The 15,345-nt window shown below is 42.0% G+C and overlaps 1 protein-coding gene across 1 annotated transcript in view; it reads left to right on the plus strand.

Moving 5' to 3' along the window:
- Positions 1-15,345, plus strand: part of PITRM1 (pitrilysin metallopeptidase 1) — a 369,052-nt gene that overhangs the window by 109,313 nt on the left and 244,394 nt on the right. Inside the window, exons 9-12 of the mRNA XM_085631897.1 lie at positions 1,334-1,422; positions 2,994-3,122; positions 4,266-4,379; positions 13,455-13,551. Coding sequence (XP_085488023.1) covers positions 1,334-1,422; positions 2,994-3,122; positions 4,266-4,379; positions 13,455-13,551 — 429 coding nt within the window. The remainder of the gene's footprint in view (positions 1-1,333; positions 1,423-2,993; positions 3,123-4,265; positions 4,380-13,454; positions 13,552-15,345) is intronic.

The raw sequence follows: 15,345 nt of genomic DNA on the forward strand, positions 1-15,345 counted from the left end.
GTTGTATCGGGGATTAGAGGTTCCCTATTCCTGTAGGTGCCTTCTGTTATATCCCTATCCAGCTCAGGCTGGTCCACCTCTTGACTACTTTTCCACCACCATAGTTTGGTCCCAGTCCCACTTACTGCAGTAGAATGTTGAGAGGAAGGATGCCACCCAATCAGTTAGTGCAAAACACAGTTCTAAATAAAATTAAAAAAATAGGTTTTCATTCCTAGAACATCAGTAATATGACTCTGAAAGAAGCAAAGGCTGCAGCAGGCAATGGCGTCTATTGTGTCCTCCTCCACACACAAACTTGCATGTAGGTCAGTCTTATTGGGAGGTCACTACACTAAAACTGTACCGGCCTCTTTAGTCTGGATTCTCTGGCTCAATCAAAGCCTTTGTACTCGCAGCTAGCACAGGTTGTCCATCTCCTCATCAGTCTCTTGCTTCTGGATTTTATCTATCTTGGCTGTCCACCTCTCAAGCAAGGTGAACGATGTGGCAGACAAGTCCCACCAACCTTATTCGTTGGACGCGAAGCAGTAGGACCATGAGTTGTCATGGCCCTCCCAGCTCCTATTAAACTAAAGTGCAAGTCTTTGCCTCTAAATTTCCTTCCACAGTTAACTCAGAATGCATCGTGGACCTTCCTTGTATGACACTGAAAACCCAAAAGGCTGATCAAGTCTTTCCCCCAAAGCTGTCTGCTCCCATAGTGCAGCTCCAAGCATCTGAACACCAACCTCTAATTCTTCCCTTGTCTTTTCTGATATTAACAGTCCTTGACTGGCTTCCACTCCAAATACTTTTCAGCACACCCAAAAATGACCAGTTTCTGGAACAACGATTTATATTTCTTTGGAAGTACTGCCAACAAGATTGATTACTTTCATGCTTTATGTATGGTTCTTGTATGCTATGGTTTCATTTTTTTTTCTCTTTTTTTTTCTCTATTTCAGCGTGTTTCATAGATTAAATGCGGCCTATGCTATGAAGGAACATAGCATCTGCTTTTTTCTAAGTTGCAAAATGCTTTGGCAGGCAGTTTGGGCAGATTTAAGTGGGTTAAGTCATTCATTATTTTCTATAGTTTGTAAGCAAATAAACCTGAAACTATCCACTGTTTGTGTCTCCACTTTTGTCTGTAGTGGGTTGACACCAAATCTTAAAATACATAATTTTTTAACATATTAACTATGTACTGTTTTACATTTATATTTTACTGAAGTGCTTAAGATAAGATTGCAAAAATGTGCCTTTCATTTTCTACCATGTTCATCATTTTGTGATTTATCTCTTACTTTCTATATTTTAATTTTGTTCGGTCATCTATAATTTTTGCTAGAGAGAGTGCCATGTAACCTGTGCTCCAGATTCCTTTGCTTCGGACCCTGCAAAGCAAACAACTGTGAGCGTTGGCTTTCTCCTTACTGAGTAAGTGTAGTAAATTCACCTTAACACATTGTGGAGGTGCAGGTACTATTGATGTGTAACTGTTTGTCCACATGTTTATTGTGTAGCTGGCTAGCAGCAAAACGTATCATTTTCAAACATGCAGTCCCTTGCCGGCCACCATCCCTGCATTCGTAGTCCATCACAAGGGGCCGTAAATGGCAACCTAACTAATTAATATTAATTTAGCAGGTTGTTTTGTGATCTTTTACAAATGGGCATTTTGCAGTGCAGCCTATTAGTAGATAAGAAACATAGTAAAATGACATGCATGTCGCAAAACTGATACTCCCTATTTGAAACCTCTGTGTATAGTCCCTTGCTCATGCCCTTCACATAATTATATTTGGCAATGTTTTAAAGATGGTGAACTATTTGCAAATTCTTAATATTCACAGACTCTCGTGTGTGGGTGTTTACGGCAGTATGGATTCCTTCCATGGGAATGCCCAGATTCGAACAATAATTTTTTAAAATGGTACAATTCTGTCTTTGTTAATGCATTTTCTGCATTTGTACAGACACTTTGTGAATGTGAAATCACACAACCTGCTTGCGTGAATAGGGATTTTTGGGATCCGCTCATTAATATCTGTTATATGCACACCTAAGTTCCACTTCAGGGTGGCAAAACATGTTTGAATGTTGCCCATTATGTCTGCCTCTTTTCTTATAAAATAGGTTAGTATCCCAGTGTTATTGCCTTTCACTTTTAATTCCCCAAATGTCTCCTCCTCTGCTCAAGTTCTGTATACTCTCCAGTCCTACAGCTTCTCTTTCAAATTCAGTTCTTTCTCTATACTGCTTTTATTTCTCACCTGGCTTCTGCTTTTTCCTCCTCCCTGGGTAACTGATTTATCATTTTCAGTCTCTCCTATGGTCCCTTTTTTCTTCCCATAAATTCCTTTTGCACATTCCTCTCTCCTTAGTATCTATTCTCTCATCTCTCTAGTATGTTCTTTAGCCTCCCTCCGCTCTTCCTCTGTATTCTACTCCTCAGCATTTATGCATCCTTTATCAAGTTCCTGTACCCATTTTGTTATTCTCTGCTCTCCATACCAATACTTTTTCACTCCTCACCCTTGCTGCTTATAAGAATATGTGCATGTGTGTATGTTTCTTTGTCACTTTTTTAACATTGTGTAGTTATGTGCAACTCTTTACATGAGAAAACTGTTGATCATTACATCTTTGAGTGTGGATACGCATTTTTGAGTATTCCAGCTTTTCAGCATAAAGAAATGCTCCAGTATCTGAGGGATCGTCAGTTTAGGCTGCCCACCACCAAATGCTACTCACAACTCCCCGACCCAATTTCTCACTCATGCAGGCCCTGCATTTAACTATCTTCTCTAGCGCCGAAGGTTTTATGCTGATCATTGGCAGGCCTTATGTAAATTTCAGAGAAGTAAAGAGAGTATTTATAGGCAAAGTAGCTGTCATGATTCAGGTCACAACTGTTGGTCCAGCATTGAAACATAACTATCATGTCCAAAACAGTCTACTAAAAATTCACACACATTGTTCTGTTTTTACATTGTTTCATTTTATAGGCTTACGGATACCTTTGAAGCCTTCACATTGAGCCTCCTGTCTACGCTAATGGTTTCAGGACCAAATTCTCCTTTCTATAAAGCTTTGATCGAAGCTAATCTTGGCACAGATTTTTCGCCTGATGTTGGGTAAGTGTAAATAGTCAGGCAGTCAAATTTCGTAGTTTATGGAAAGTACTTGAGAAGCTGGAACTACTTAAATTTATAAGCCCTGTCCTTCCCATTAAACCCTATATTTGTTGTGTTATAGTCTAAAAATGAATTGGTTTGCTTAATAATTAAATACTGCAAGCAAGCACACCGTGTACTATTCACGTGCTGCTATTTTTCCAAGAATAAATGGAGCAGTATTCTCTCTCATGGTTTCTTCATTGATGTTCCTGCCTTTGTGTGGGATCCCAGATTATTTAACAAGAGAAAACTATTGATCCTAAATCTAGGACAAACCTCTCCTCTTCTCAAAACAATATGGGCAGACCCTAAACAACTTCCAGCTCAGGAAACAACCTACCATTCTTAGCAAAAGCCATTGAAAAAACATACAATCCCAGCTCAGCCAAAAAACGGACGACCACAACCTGCTCTACATACTTCGTTCGGGATTTAAAGCAGGATGCAGTTCAGAAACCGATATCTTAAATGCTATAGATGACATGCACCGGATGCTTGACACAGGTAGCTCGTGACTTTTGTGTCAGATCACATAGCCTGACATTTGACCTCTGTCTTTAAAGTGCAGCAATTGTTACAAGATGAATACAGAATTTGAGTATCCTTATTGCTTAGACTTTCACTCCCACCCACAAAGGGGGAAATGTTGCCCTAGGGAAAATAAGAAGTTGCTGATCTAGGGAGGGTATTGTCAAAGACATAACCAAGCATTCAGCTCGTCATAAACAATGTAAATGTAAATTCATAATAAATGTTTGCATAGTCTTTTCCACTTTGAATGTATTATTTTGCTCTTGAATCTCCTTGATTTACCGACTAATTTTTATACAGCTTGCAAGTGACATACTTTGTAAGGTGTAGAAAACTTTGTGCTTCGTAAGTTTCTCAATTATTAGGTACTTGTTTAACTCAAACTGTTCTTTTTAATTAGTTAATGCTCTTAACGACACCTTAATGACTCATTCTTTAGCTACGTTATACCAGTAGTGAAACAGGGCACAACATTTATTTTTCTTAATCTGCAGATTTTCTAACCATACATAATTATTCTCTTCATTTTTAGTATAAATTTGTACATTTTTTTTAAATTTGCTTTCACAGGTATAATGGCAATACAAGAGAAGCTTACTTTAGTGTAGGCCTGCAAGGGATAACGGTGGATGACATTGAAACTGTGAAGCAGATTATTTCAAGAACGATTGATGAAGTTATTGAGTAAGTAGAAATTAATTCTTTAGGAAGTTTGTCATGGCCTCTACATTTGAATTTTTATTTACTATTTGTTAGAAAATGTGTAGTAAAACTTCACACGATAAGCTACTCATGAGTTTTTTAATGGTATTTGCACAGTGCGATTCCAACTTTTGATTGGTTCTTGCCACTTTCTAAATGTGATTATCCAACTTCCACTTTTTATGCAAATTAAGTTTTCAGCACGTGATTGAAAATGCATAGTTTAAAAAAAAAAATATATATATATTGATTTTGAGTGTCATTTACTACATATAGATCACATTGTATAAATGCAACAGCATTTCCATACCCGCTTGTACATTTGCAGTTTGCGTTGTATATATTGCTAGAATGCTCTAATCATAACATATAGTATGACACTTTTAACACAACTACTGAAATAACCCCCCCCCCCCCCCTATATGAACCCTTATATAATTGTAAATAACCTGTGTAAAAATACAACATATTCAGGTATGGTTTGTTCTAACGGCAGCATCCCATTTACCGGAAAGATCCTCTACATGTACAAGTGTCACCTTTAAACATCTCCTACACACTCACATAATATTATGGCAGGGCCTTTTATTCACCATGCAGCTACTATATGACCTTTACAGTTCTTTTGCTATAAACCCTTCCAATATCGCGTTCCATTCTAGTGAGATTGGCTTTTTGCGTAGTCCCCTACGTTCTTCTCTTTTGAGCTCCACGCTCTCCCTTTGCCCCATCTCACAACCTCAATATACCACTCCGTCACTGTTGGTGCCGTCGCGGCTTTCCAGCCTTTAGTTATCATCCGCTTAGCTAGTATTAACGCAGGATTGACAAATCTACTTGTGGGATTACCACTTTTGTGTTTTATGCCCAGTCCCAATAAAGAGTGTTCCGCTTGCACACCCCATCTCCCTGGGGCCACCTCTCGCAGGACTTCGTGCACTTCCGCCCAGTAGTGTTGTAAGCGTGGACATACTTCAAAAAGAGAACAAAACCGGTTCAATAAGTATAGACTGTTGCCTAATGAATAGGTCCTTGATAAAGCACAAGACACAACTGAAACAAGGATAGACACAAAAAGGATCAAGAGTACTCAAAGGATTGTAGGTATAAAGATAAACCTAACATGTTTATTTTACTTTTTTTTATATATAGGAAATTTCATTTTTCAATTTATACAAATGTATCTCATCATAAGACGAACATATAAGCATATAATACAAAAAATTACAATGCATCAATAAATATACAATAATCAAAAACAAAAGGAGTGCTCCACTAGGAAACTTAACCATGCATACATTCAGTCAAAACCACATTCATAACATCTAAACACATTGTTGGTGAACACAAGTTATCCTTGGGTATTCGAATGGATGAATTGATTGTGTCTCATCCAGAGGAAGCCAGATGGTACTTCAGAAAAAAGAAGGTCATCGAATCAAGCGCCAACGCGCGTTTCGGTATAGGGCCCACAAGGGAGCCCCACCTTCATCAGGGCGTAGACCAAGGATAATAGGGGGCAAACACTCGATTAAAATGAACGTTCTTGGAGGATCATGGATAATTCGCCTCCAGGCCGCAATAATAAAACCAGAGTCCTATGGAACCCTAAGTTAAGGCTCACTGTAGGCAAAAGTTTTCTTGGTTTCTAATGTGAAACAGGAGTGGTAACGGCGCTTAAATCTTGTGCGTCAAAGATATTCCGAGAGAATCCAATTAGAGCGCGAGCCCAGGATACTCCAGTGGGGGTCTTAGAAGATGAAACGTGTCGAAAAGCAAGCAATGGATGCGAATTATCCATGATCCTCCAAGAACGTTCATTTTAATCGAGTGTTTGCCCCCTATTATCCTTGGTCTACGCCCTGATGAAGGTGGGGCTCCCTTGTGGGCCCTATACCGAAACGCGCGTTGGCGCTTGATTCGATGACCTTCTTTTTTCTGAAGTACCATCTGGCTTCCTCTGGATGAGACACAATCAATTCATCCATTCGAATACCCAAGGATAACTTGTGTTCACCAACAATGTGTTTAGATGTTATGAATGTGGTTTTGACTGAATGTATGCATGGTTAAGTTTCCTAGTGGGGCACTCCTTTTGTTTTTGATTATTGTATATTTATTGATGCATTGTAATTTTTTGTATTATATGCTTATATGTTCGTCTTATGATGAGATACATTTGTATAAATTGAAAAATGAAATTTCCTATATATAAAAAAAAGTAAAATAAACATGTTAGGTTTATCTTTATACCTACAATCCTTTGAGTACTCTTGATCCTTTTTGTGTCTATCCTTGTTTCAGTTGTGTCTTGTGCTTTATCAAGGACCTATTCATTAGGCAACAGTCTATACTTATTGAACCGGTTTTGTTCTCTTTTTGAAGTATTTTGCCTTTACCCCTTGTTTACCGGTTCTTCATCCCGTCATTGGGGGTCCCCCTTCTTCTATTGGTAAGCGTGGACATACCCATAGCATATGCAGCAAATCCGCATTAGGGCTCTTGCATCTCGGACTTACATCCGACGTGTTTGGAAACATGGCGTGCAGCCTGCTTGGGGTCAAATATGCTCGGTGCACGATCATAAGTTGGATAAATTTAAACTTCGCGTTGCGCGACACCTTCTTTGGGTATTCCAAGATACCATCCCACTCCGTATCAGTAAATACCCTGTCTAGTTCCGCAGACCACCTATCTCGAAATGCCTGTAGTGAGATTTCAGCGTGTGTCCGAATACCCTGGTAGACCCATCGAGTCAAGTGACTGCCATTCCCCATTAAGTATTGATAGTGTAGCAGCGCGTGTGTCGGGGGTTCATTACCAGTAGGAGCCCATGTATTCCTGATATAGCGTGTTATTTTTGCATGTAGGAGGAACAGGGTGTTTGGTACTCCTCTCTCTTTTACAAATATATCGTGGTTCATCAGTGTGCTGTCTACAAACAACATTCCTACAGTATCTACTCCCGACTGCCCACCTAGCAATTTGTTTTTGTGATACTGTTCCCAGTGTAGTGTTTATGCCAAGCAACGGTATATTGGGCGCGTATGGGATTTACTTCTTTGTATACGCTAGTGCCCTTTTCCAGTATGTTATGGCCACTTTTAGTAATGGGGAAGTGGATGGCGCGGGCACACTTAGGCGACAGCAGTGCATGCAGGGAACCCTTATTCCATTCTCCCCATGACATGTCTACTTCCTGGAGGTTAATTCCTGCAATCCAATATGACAGCCACTGCAGCTGACTGGCATAACAGTATGCCCTGAAGTCCGGAGCACTCATTCCTCCTTGCTTAGTGGCCAGCTGCAACTTGGACAGTCCTATTCTACGCCTACCCGTTCCCCAGATCAGCTCTATCAACAATGTATCTAGCATCTTAAACACGTTCAACGGAATGACCAGTAGTATGTTCGTGAAATAGTAAAGTAACCGCGGAAGCATCACCATTTTAGCAATGGTCACCCTACCAGCCACCGACACTGGGAGAGACGTCCATAACTTGTTTTGGGATCTGAGTGAATTTATCGCTCGGGTTGTATTGCCATCGGACGTCCGCTGGTTCCCTATATACATTAATGCCCAGGTATTTAATGTAGTTGTCGCTTTTTGGAATGACCACTGACCAAATTGTATTGGGCCCTGCACCAACTGTTCTGTAAATGCAAAGGCGTATGTCTTAGCTTCATTTATGGAAAGCCCCGATAATGATTGAAAAGTATTAAATATCGCAGGAAGGGGCAAGTGGTCTTCCCTGAGGTTAGTAAGGTATAAAATAATATCTGCGTAAGCTGAAATTATATGCGTATCCTGTCCAGCTGTAATGCCCTTAAGGAGCGCCAGCCTACAAACTTTTACCAATAATGGTTCTAGGGCCAGTACAAATATTAAGGGTGAGAGTGGGCAGCCTTGTCTCGTACCCCTTGCCACTGCATACTGTTGCGATATATATTGTACCATGCATGCTCTAGTGGTAGGGTTAGTATATAAAAGGGAAATCCATTTTGTAAAGGCATCCGGAATTCCGAATCTTGGTATAATGTGCAACATATAATCCCACCGGAGGGAGTCAAAAGCTTGGCGTAAATGTAATGAGATACATTCTTGTTTATGGGGGGGTGTTTTGGAGTGTGACAAGTTGATGTAATCTGTGGATGTTATGGGCCGTGTTTCTGCCTGGCATGAATCCACACTGATCCGTGTGCATCAGTCGGGATATGTAGTGTTGGATTCTATTAGCTAGTAGTTTACTTAAGATTTTATAACCTGTATTGAGTAAGGAAAGGGGTCGGTATCCTGAGAGATCTCTACTATCTCTACCTGGTTTGGGCAAGGAGACCACCAGCGCTTGAAGCGTAGTGCCTGGTAAGGAGCCAAGTTCCAGTGACTCCTGATGCATCTTGCGTAAGTGTGGGACCAACCAGGGCATAGAAGTTGCATAAAATTCAACCGGTAGCCCGTCCAACCCCGGGGTCTTATTTCGGGAAAGGCCTTGATAGCTGCTTTGATCTCCGCTTCCATTACTGGGTTTTCCTGTCCCTCCCTATGTTCCTCCAATATCTGTGGGAGGGGGAGTTCCTCAAAAAAAGAGTCTAATTCAAGCTGATCAAAGTCCGTTGGGGCGGCCTATAATGACTCCTAATAGATTTGAAATGCCCTATTTATTTCCAGTTGCGTAGCAACAGGTGTACCATTTTGTGTTTTAACTTCAAGGATCGGAGCTGTCTGTGGGGCATTTCGTATAATCCTAGCTAGCAGTGGTCCCACCTTATCTGCCTCTGCGTGTTGCTTTCTGGTATATAAGTTATAGTCTAGGATTGGTAATTCTTCCAGTAGTTCTGCCTGTTGAATATTTGCTTCCTGTAGTTCCTCTTTTTGGATCACAATTTACAGCTTCCTGTTCTAATACCCCTATCTTATCCTCAACAGTTTTGAGGCGTTTAAGTACAGCAGAACGTGCTCCCACCTGTGTGCTGATAGGAACCCCACGCAACACTGTCTTGAAGTCATCCCATTCAAGCTGTTGTGTGCTGGCAGTGTGTGCATTCTCAATGAAATAATTACTTATCGCTGTGGATAGGGCCTCCTGGAACACTGAATCCTCTAGTAGTGTGGGCTCTAATTTCCATGTTGGGATGGGTGTAGGTACCTTCCCCCATTTCAGAATAACTTCCAGTGGGTTGTGATCTGATAAGGTTTTCCCTAAATATGTAGTATCTAGTACATTTGCTACCAGTGACATTGTACTAAAATCCTGTCAATACGAGTGTGTAGGCCATGAGACGGGGAATAGAAAGAGTACTCTGTCGGGTGTTTCATTCTCCATATATCACTCACTCCCCATCCCTTCGCCCATTTACGCAGAGCTTCCGCTTGTTTTTTGCTGCCTGTATTTTGCAGTGGTGGATGTGATCTATCCAGATCTATATCAAGCACTGCATTCCAGTCTCCTCCTATTACCCATGGGTAAGAACCCCACCCCGCGAGCGCCGTGGATAACAAGTCCAGGAATTTATCCTGTTCTGAGTTTGGGGCATATATACTTCCCAGTACTACATGTCTGCCATCTAGAGTGCCCAGCAGGAGCACATATCTACCATTCACATCAACTCTTTGTTCTAACAGTGCGAAGGGGGTGCCATTCCGTATCCATATTGCAGCTCCTCTGGCAAATGCCGAATAGGATGTAGAGAACAACTGCCCTCCATTTTTTGTGCATTTTCATGGCCTCAACCTTCGTAAGATGGTATTCTTGCAGCAGAGCAATATGTACCTTCCTTCGGTTAAGCTGCACAAGGATTCTATGTCTTTTGTGTATAGAGCCGTACGTTCCAAGATGTAATGGTATGTGTGCTAGGTTGTGCCATATATTCCTATATAACAGTTCATATCCTGACTCATTGTCCCTACCTTTGATTGAGGTTGTTGTATACCTATGGTAAGGTTCATGTCAAAATACCCCAACGCAACACCCAATACTAGGTTCCTCTTTATAACAGTAGAGGACCAAACCAATAACCATAAACAGTACCATAGTACATTCGCCTAAGGGGGGGGGCGGCAACCACCATGTTCTTAACATACAGTACCCCGTATGTAGTTACATCAGTCTCAGAGCTCCATCTCAAGCCCCATTAGCATACAATAAGCATAACGAACTGGACCTATAAGTGCTATTATTTGCATTGGAGCATTTTAAACAAAACTTTATACGATACCAGCCGCCGGAAGGACCATCATACCACCTCAACAGTCATTTACAGTAACCGAATGAAATAATGTGAGTCTAGTCTCAGAGTCCGAATGGACTGTATCCTCATCTGATGAGCGGACCGACCTAGCACCAGATTGGGCGTCATGTTCTGCTAGAGCTGCTGCCGTCAGGAGAGCGTCTCTTTGACTGTCTGTGATCTGTTCTGGGGATGGGCTTATATCTATCTCCTTTCCTCGGCCACAATTCTCTGCCGTGCTGGTTGTTCCCCCAAGCCGCAACAAGGATATTGCAGAGTGACTCAGTGATATCTCTTTCTGTGACACAAGAGGCGTGAACGTGATCTCTAGCCAGTCTGCCACTTCCTCAGGACTATAAAAAAAAATATAGTTTTGGGGCCGAAAATGACCTTCAAACGGGCCGTAAAGAGTAGTGCGTATTTCAGGTTGCGTTGTTTCAGTTTCTTTTTGGCATCCTGAAAAGTAGCTCTCGCTTTCTGAACTGCAATTGTAAAATCCGGGTATAGAGAAATTGTTTTATTCTCAAAATGGATGGGGGCGTTTTCCCTTGCTGCCCGCAAAATCGTGTCTCGGTCATTATAGTTCAGTATTCTGGCTATTATCGGTCTAGGCGGTGCTCCCGTGGGAGGAGGCCGTGACTGCACCCTGTGCGCCCTCTCCACACTCTAAAGTTCTGTTAGGCCCTGTTTCGCTACATGCTCACGCAGCCAAGTTCCCACAAATTGGGTGGGGTCACGTCCTTCACTTCTCCCCAGTATACCCAACAAGCGGACATTATTACGGCGGGAGCGCCCTTCAGCATCGTCCACCCTGTCTTGTAGTCCTCGTAACTGCCGTTGTAGTTGTTCCAATTGGGAGGTGTGGATAGTTTGTTGGGGTATCAGATCGTCTAGAGCAAGTTTGTTTAATTTCACCTTTTCTGCCAGTTTCTTATGATCTGCTTGTAATAAATTTAGACAGGTGGAAAGCGTCCCTATTTGTCACCGTCCGCGACACTCTAACTTCTTTTAGTATTAGGTCCAACTTATCGCCATGCTGTTCAGCCCCCATGGGTGGCACCACCTCAGTGTCATTGTTTCAGTTTCAGTTTTAAAGCTTTATTCGACATTTGTCATAAAAGCATTCCCCTATCCCTAATACAATAAATACTATATATAAAAATACATATTAAACATGGAATGTCGAGTAAATACATAATAAAAATACAAGTACTTCAATTTGTCAAATTTCTTAAAATATAGATTTTTCTATAAATAAAATACAATAATTCATACGGGAGAGTGCAAGATTGAGAATATACATAATTTCATTACGATACGATTGCCATAAGTGAACGAGTACGAATTGACCATGACCAGGCCAAAAATTTTGCTACCCCAACCACAAGCAATATGGAACAATCTGTTTCAAGTATCCTTAGGGCTGCGGATTGGCTACGGGTTCCCAAACTAGAGCACACAGGTGTCCAAACCATGCGCCCCATCGTCGTGCGTTGTAGTATTTGTGTCTCCAGATGCAGGGGGATCAGGTTGTCTAGTCTTTGGACGACCCATTGTGTTGAGCACCAATAATAATAATGATGATCCCACTCTGCAATTCCCTTCCAAGATTCACACTCTATCGGATCCGCCTTCGTGGCACTTACTATGTGTTGGAAACAACCTGCATCACTGTGCATCCAGGCCCGGCTCTTCCCGTGCACCTGTGTTCGGGAAGGCCTTTCTCTCATATATTTGTTAGGCCACTACCCCAGTGGGCGATAGCTACCCCACTACTGGATATGCTCGCCTCTGAGTTGTAATTACATACATGCACTTCCAGTACGAGTGAGTCGTGGCGTAGAAACAACGCAATGCCAGCACCACCGTGATACACCGTCTATGTGGCTGTGTGGTCCCTACATGTGCTCCCTCGTAGTGAGGCCTGTAATCGTCAGTATTGAAGCCCTCCTCCAATCTGCCAGCATATCATTCCCAAAGCATCCACAACTAGCCCAGCAGTGCCGCAGGTCCGCACATCATAACATTTCACCTCGCAGCATGTATCCGCCGGCAATTCCGTGTACGTTAGGAATGGGGCTGCTTCACCACACCGGGCACACAATCTCATGACGTATCAGCCATTGCCACCAAGCCACGGTCTCTCTCTGCTCTCCAAACGCCAATAACTCCCCCAACAGCAGAGTACCTAGAGTGTGCTTTTAATCCTGCTAATCTGTGCGGGGGTCCCCTCACATCACCAGAGGGTCCTCAATACCTTGCGGTGGGACGGCGCTTCCCTCGAGCCTTCTTGGTCGCCCTCTTGCTGCTTCTCCTCCGAACGGACGGCGTCCTTGCCTGTAGGATATATGGTGTACCCTAGCTAGCGCCTCCGCAGATCGCGTAGATGTTCCCGGTGCAGCCAGCTGCTGTCTCCGGCCCAGTACCTTCCGTGTCCCGGCAGCTCTAGTTACATGCACCGCTCCCCCTGGTTTTAACACGCCGGATCTCCGCTCTTAGGAGCGGCGGTGCGGGTGTTCCAGAAAAAAGAAAACCCCCGATGTCCGGTCCCTCTTTGGCTAGGCTACAGGTGCCGTATATTCTCCTCCGCACCCTGTAGCACGTTGTTTCCCCATCAGCCCCCGTTCTATCAGGATTTCATGTCAAGTGTCGGGGCTCGTTGCGGAGCTCTTTCAGTCCACGTCCGCCATGCTCAGCAGCTGGCCACGTCTCCCAAAAATGCATAGAGGTTAACAGAGAGAGTTGTGTGATAATTGGGAACTTTGTAATTTCTGTGTTTATGTTGCATGGAGTGGTAAAATAGCATGAATGTGTGTTTTTGTTTTCCAGGAGAGGATTTGAAGAACAAAGAATTGAAGCTCTATTGCACAAAATAGAAATTCAGCTGAAACATCAATCAACGAGTTTTGGTCTTGCTCTAGCCTCGGTAAGTGCTGATTTGTGTTTGGTATTATATTATGTAGGATTTATAAAATGCAGGTTAACCAAAGGTCACTTGGCAGTATAGTAATAATTTGGAGGGCCTCCAAACTGCCCAGCTATATCTCATAGGCCTGTATGAACAACCATGTCTTCAGACATTTTTTAAAGGAGTTGAGATCCGTGACCTGATGGATTTTCATAGGGAAAGGGTTCCACATGGTAGGGGCTATCACAAAGAACCTCCTGTCTCCAGACTTACTCTTGCTGTATTTAGGAACAACCAGTTGGTTCACGTGAGCAGATCTTAGATTGCGGAGAGGAACATATTTTTTTTAACTCATCTGCCACAGATTTGGGTTCTAGCCCATTTGTGCCTTTTAAACACCATGCAGCATACCTTGAGTTGTATCCGATGTTTCACAGGAAGCCACTGAAGCTTGTTTAACAGTGGTGTTACATGAGTGTGTATAAAAGGTTTTATGGGAGTGTATTACCTAACTAGAACGTGCCTCTAACCTGTGGTTTTTCAGTGATATATACCCGAAATATTGTTAATTTTCTTTATAAAGATCCTTTTTGTTTTTTGTTTTGGGGTATCTTGGCGACAACGTTGTGAATACGTTGCAAAACAAAAGCAGACTTTCAACTGCAACCAGCACATCCAAAAATGTAATTAAGATTATCCACTGTAAGCATTGCGCTACAAATAATACTATATACATGCTTCTTTCAAAACATGTTTAAAGTCATGTTTTTGTACTTAGTTTCTTTACAATTCATCTTTAAGACCTATTTACCATTTTCTCGGTTATGCAAGAAGAATGCATAAAGTGAAAAACCCATATGCACACATATTACAATATTTTACACATTAGGGTTTTATTGCTGTACACTTCAACTCATGTTTTTCTAGGGTATTTCAAGAACAATCATCTCTAAAACCTATTTTGAGGCCAGAGATGGCAATGATGTCTAATCACAATTTCCACGGATACGGCACGAAAAGAAAAAGAAAGAATTCAATAGCCACCACCACATTTAAAAATGATAAATATATAGTTATTTCTAACTATCACACTAGATAAATCACTATCCAAATAACTCTATAAAAACTTATCAGACTCTCAGTATAATACAATGTGTATTAATGATTCACTGCTATATTTTTGTTTTATATTTCCACCAATATTCGCGGTGTTGCTGCGATAGTCTTGATGTCCCCGCATCGTTGCATGGGAGCTGCACTGGCGATCGCAGAGTCGTTGCCAATATTGCGAGCAATTAAGAAAAAAATATATAATAATTTTTAGATACAACTTGGGTCACTAATGCTTACATTTCTAAAACATGGGGTCAGAGTACCTCGACCTGGACCCTGACCCCTTATGTTTGCTTTCACAGAAATCTTTAGCCCCGGGAACTGTTCCCAATTGATAAAATGGCAGCCGCAACTTTCTGTTCAGGTTGCGTCCAGCCAATCACATCATTCCTGTTAGCACGCACAGTCGCGATTAACTGCGAAATCATAGCGGAATATCCATGGCCAGGGATATATCTATAATGTTCAACTTAAATTTCTCAAACTACTGAACGGATTTGCACCCAATAACAAAAAGCCCAATCTGCGTAACATCTACCTTTCTGCCAAATTTGGTGTAATTCCGTCCAGCGGTTCGGGCTCTAGGTGCAACAACGTGTTTCTATGGGAATTAACATTACAAACGCACCCTTTTTTCGCGCCCCTATTTCTCGGTCCCCACTGCACAGATCACCGCCAAACTTTCCATGACACAAAGGA

This window comes from Triturus cristatus, chromosome 10 (genome assembly GCF_964204655.1).
Source record: "Triturus cristatus chromosome 10, aTriCri1.1, whole genome shotgun sequence".
Lineage (NCBI taxonomy): Eukaryota > Metazoa > Chordata > Amphibia > Caudata > Salamandridae > Triturus > Triturus cristatus.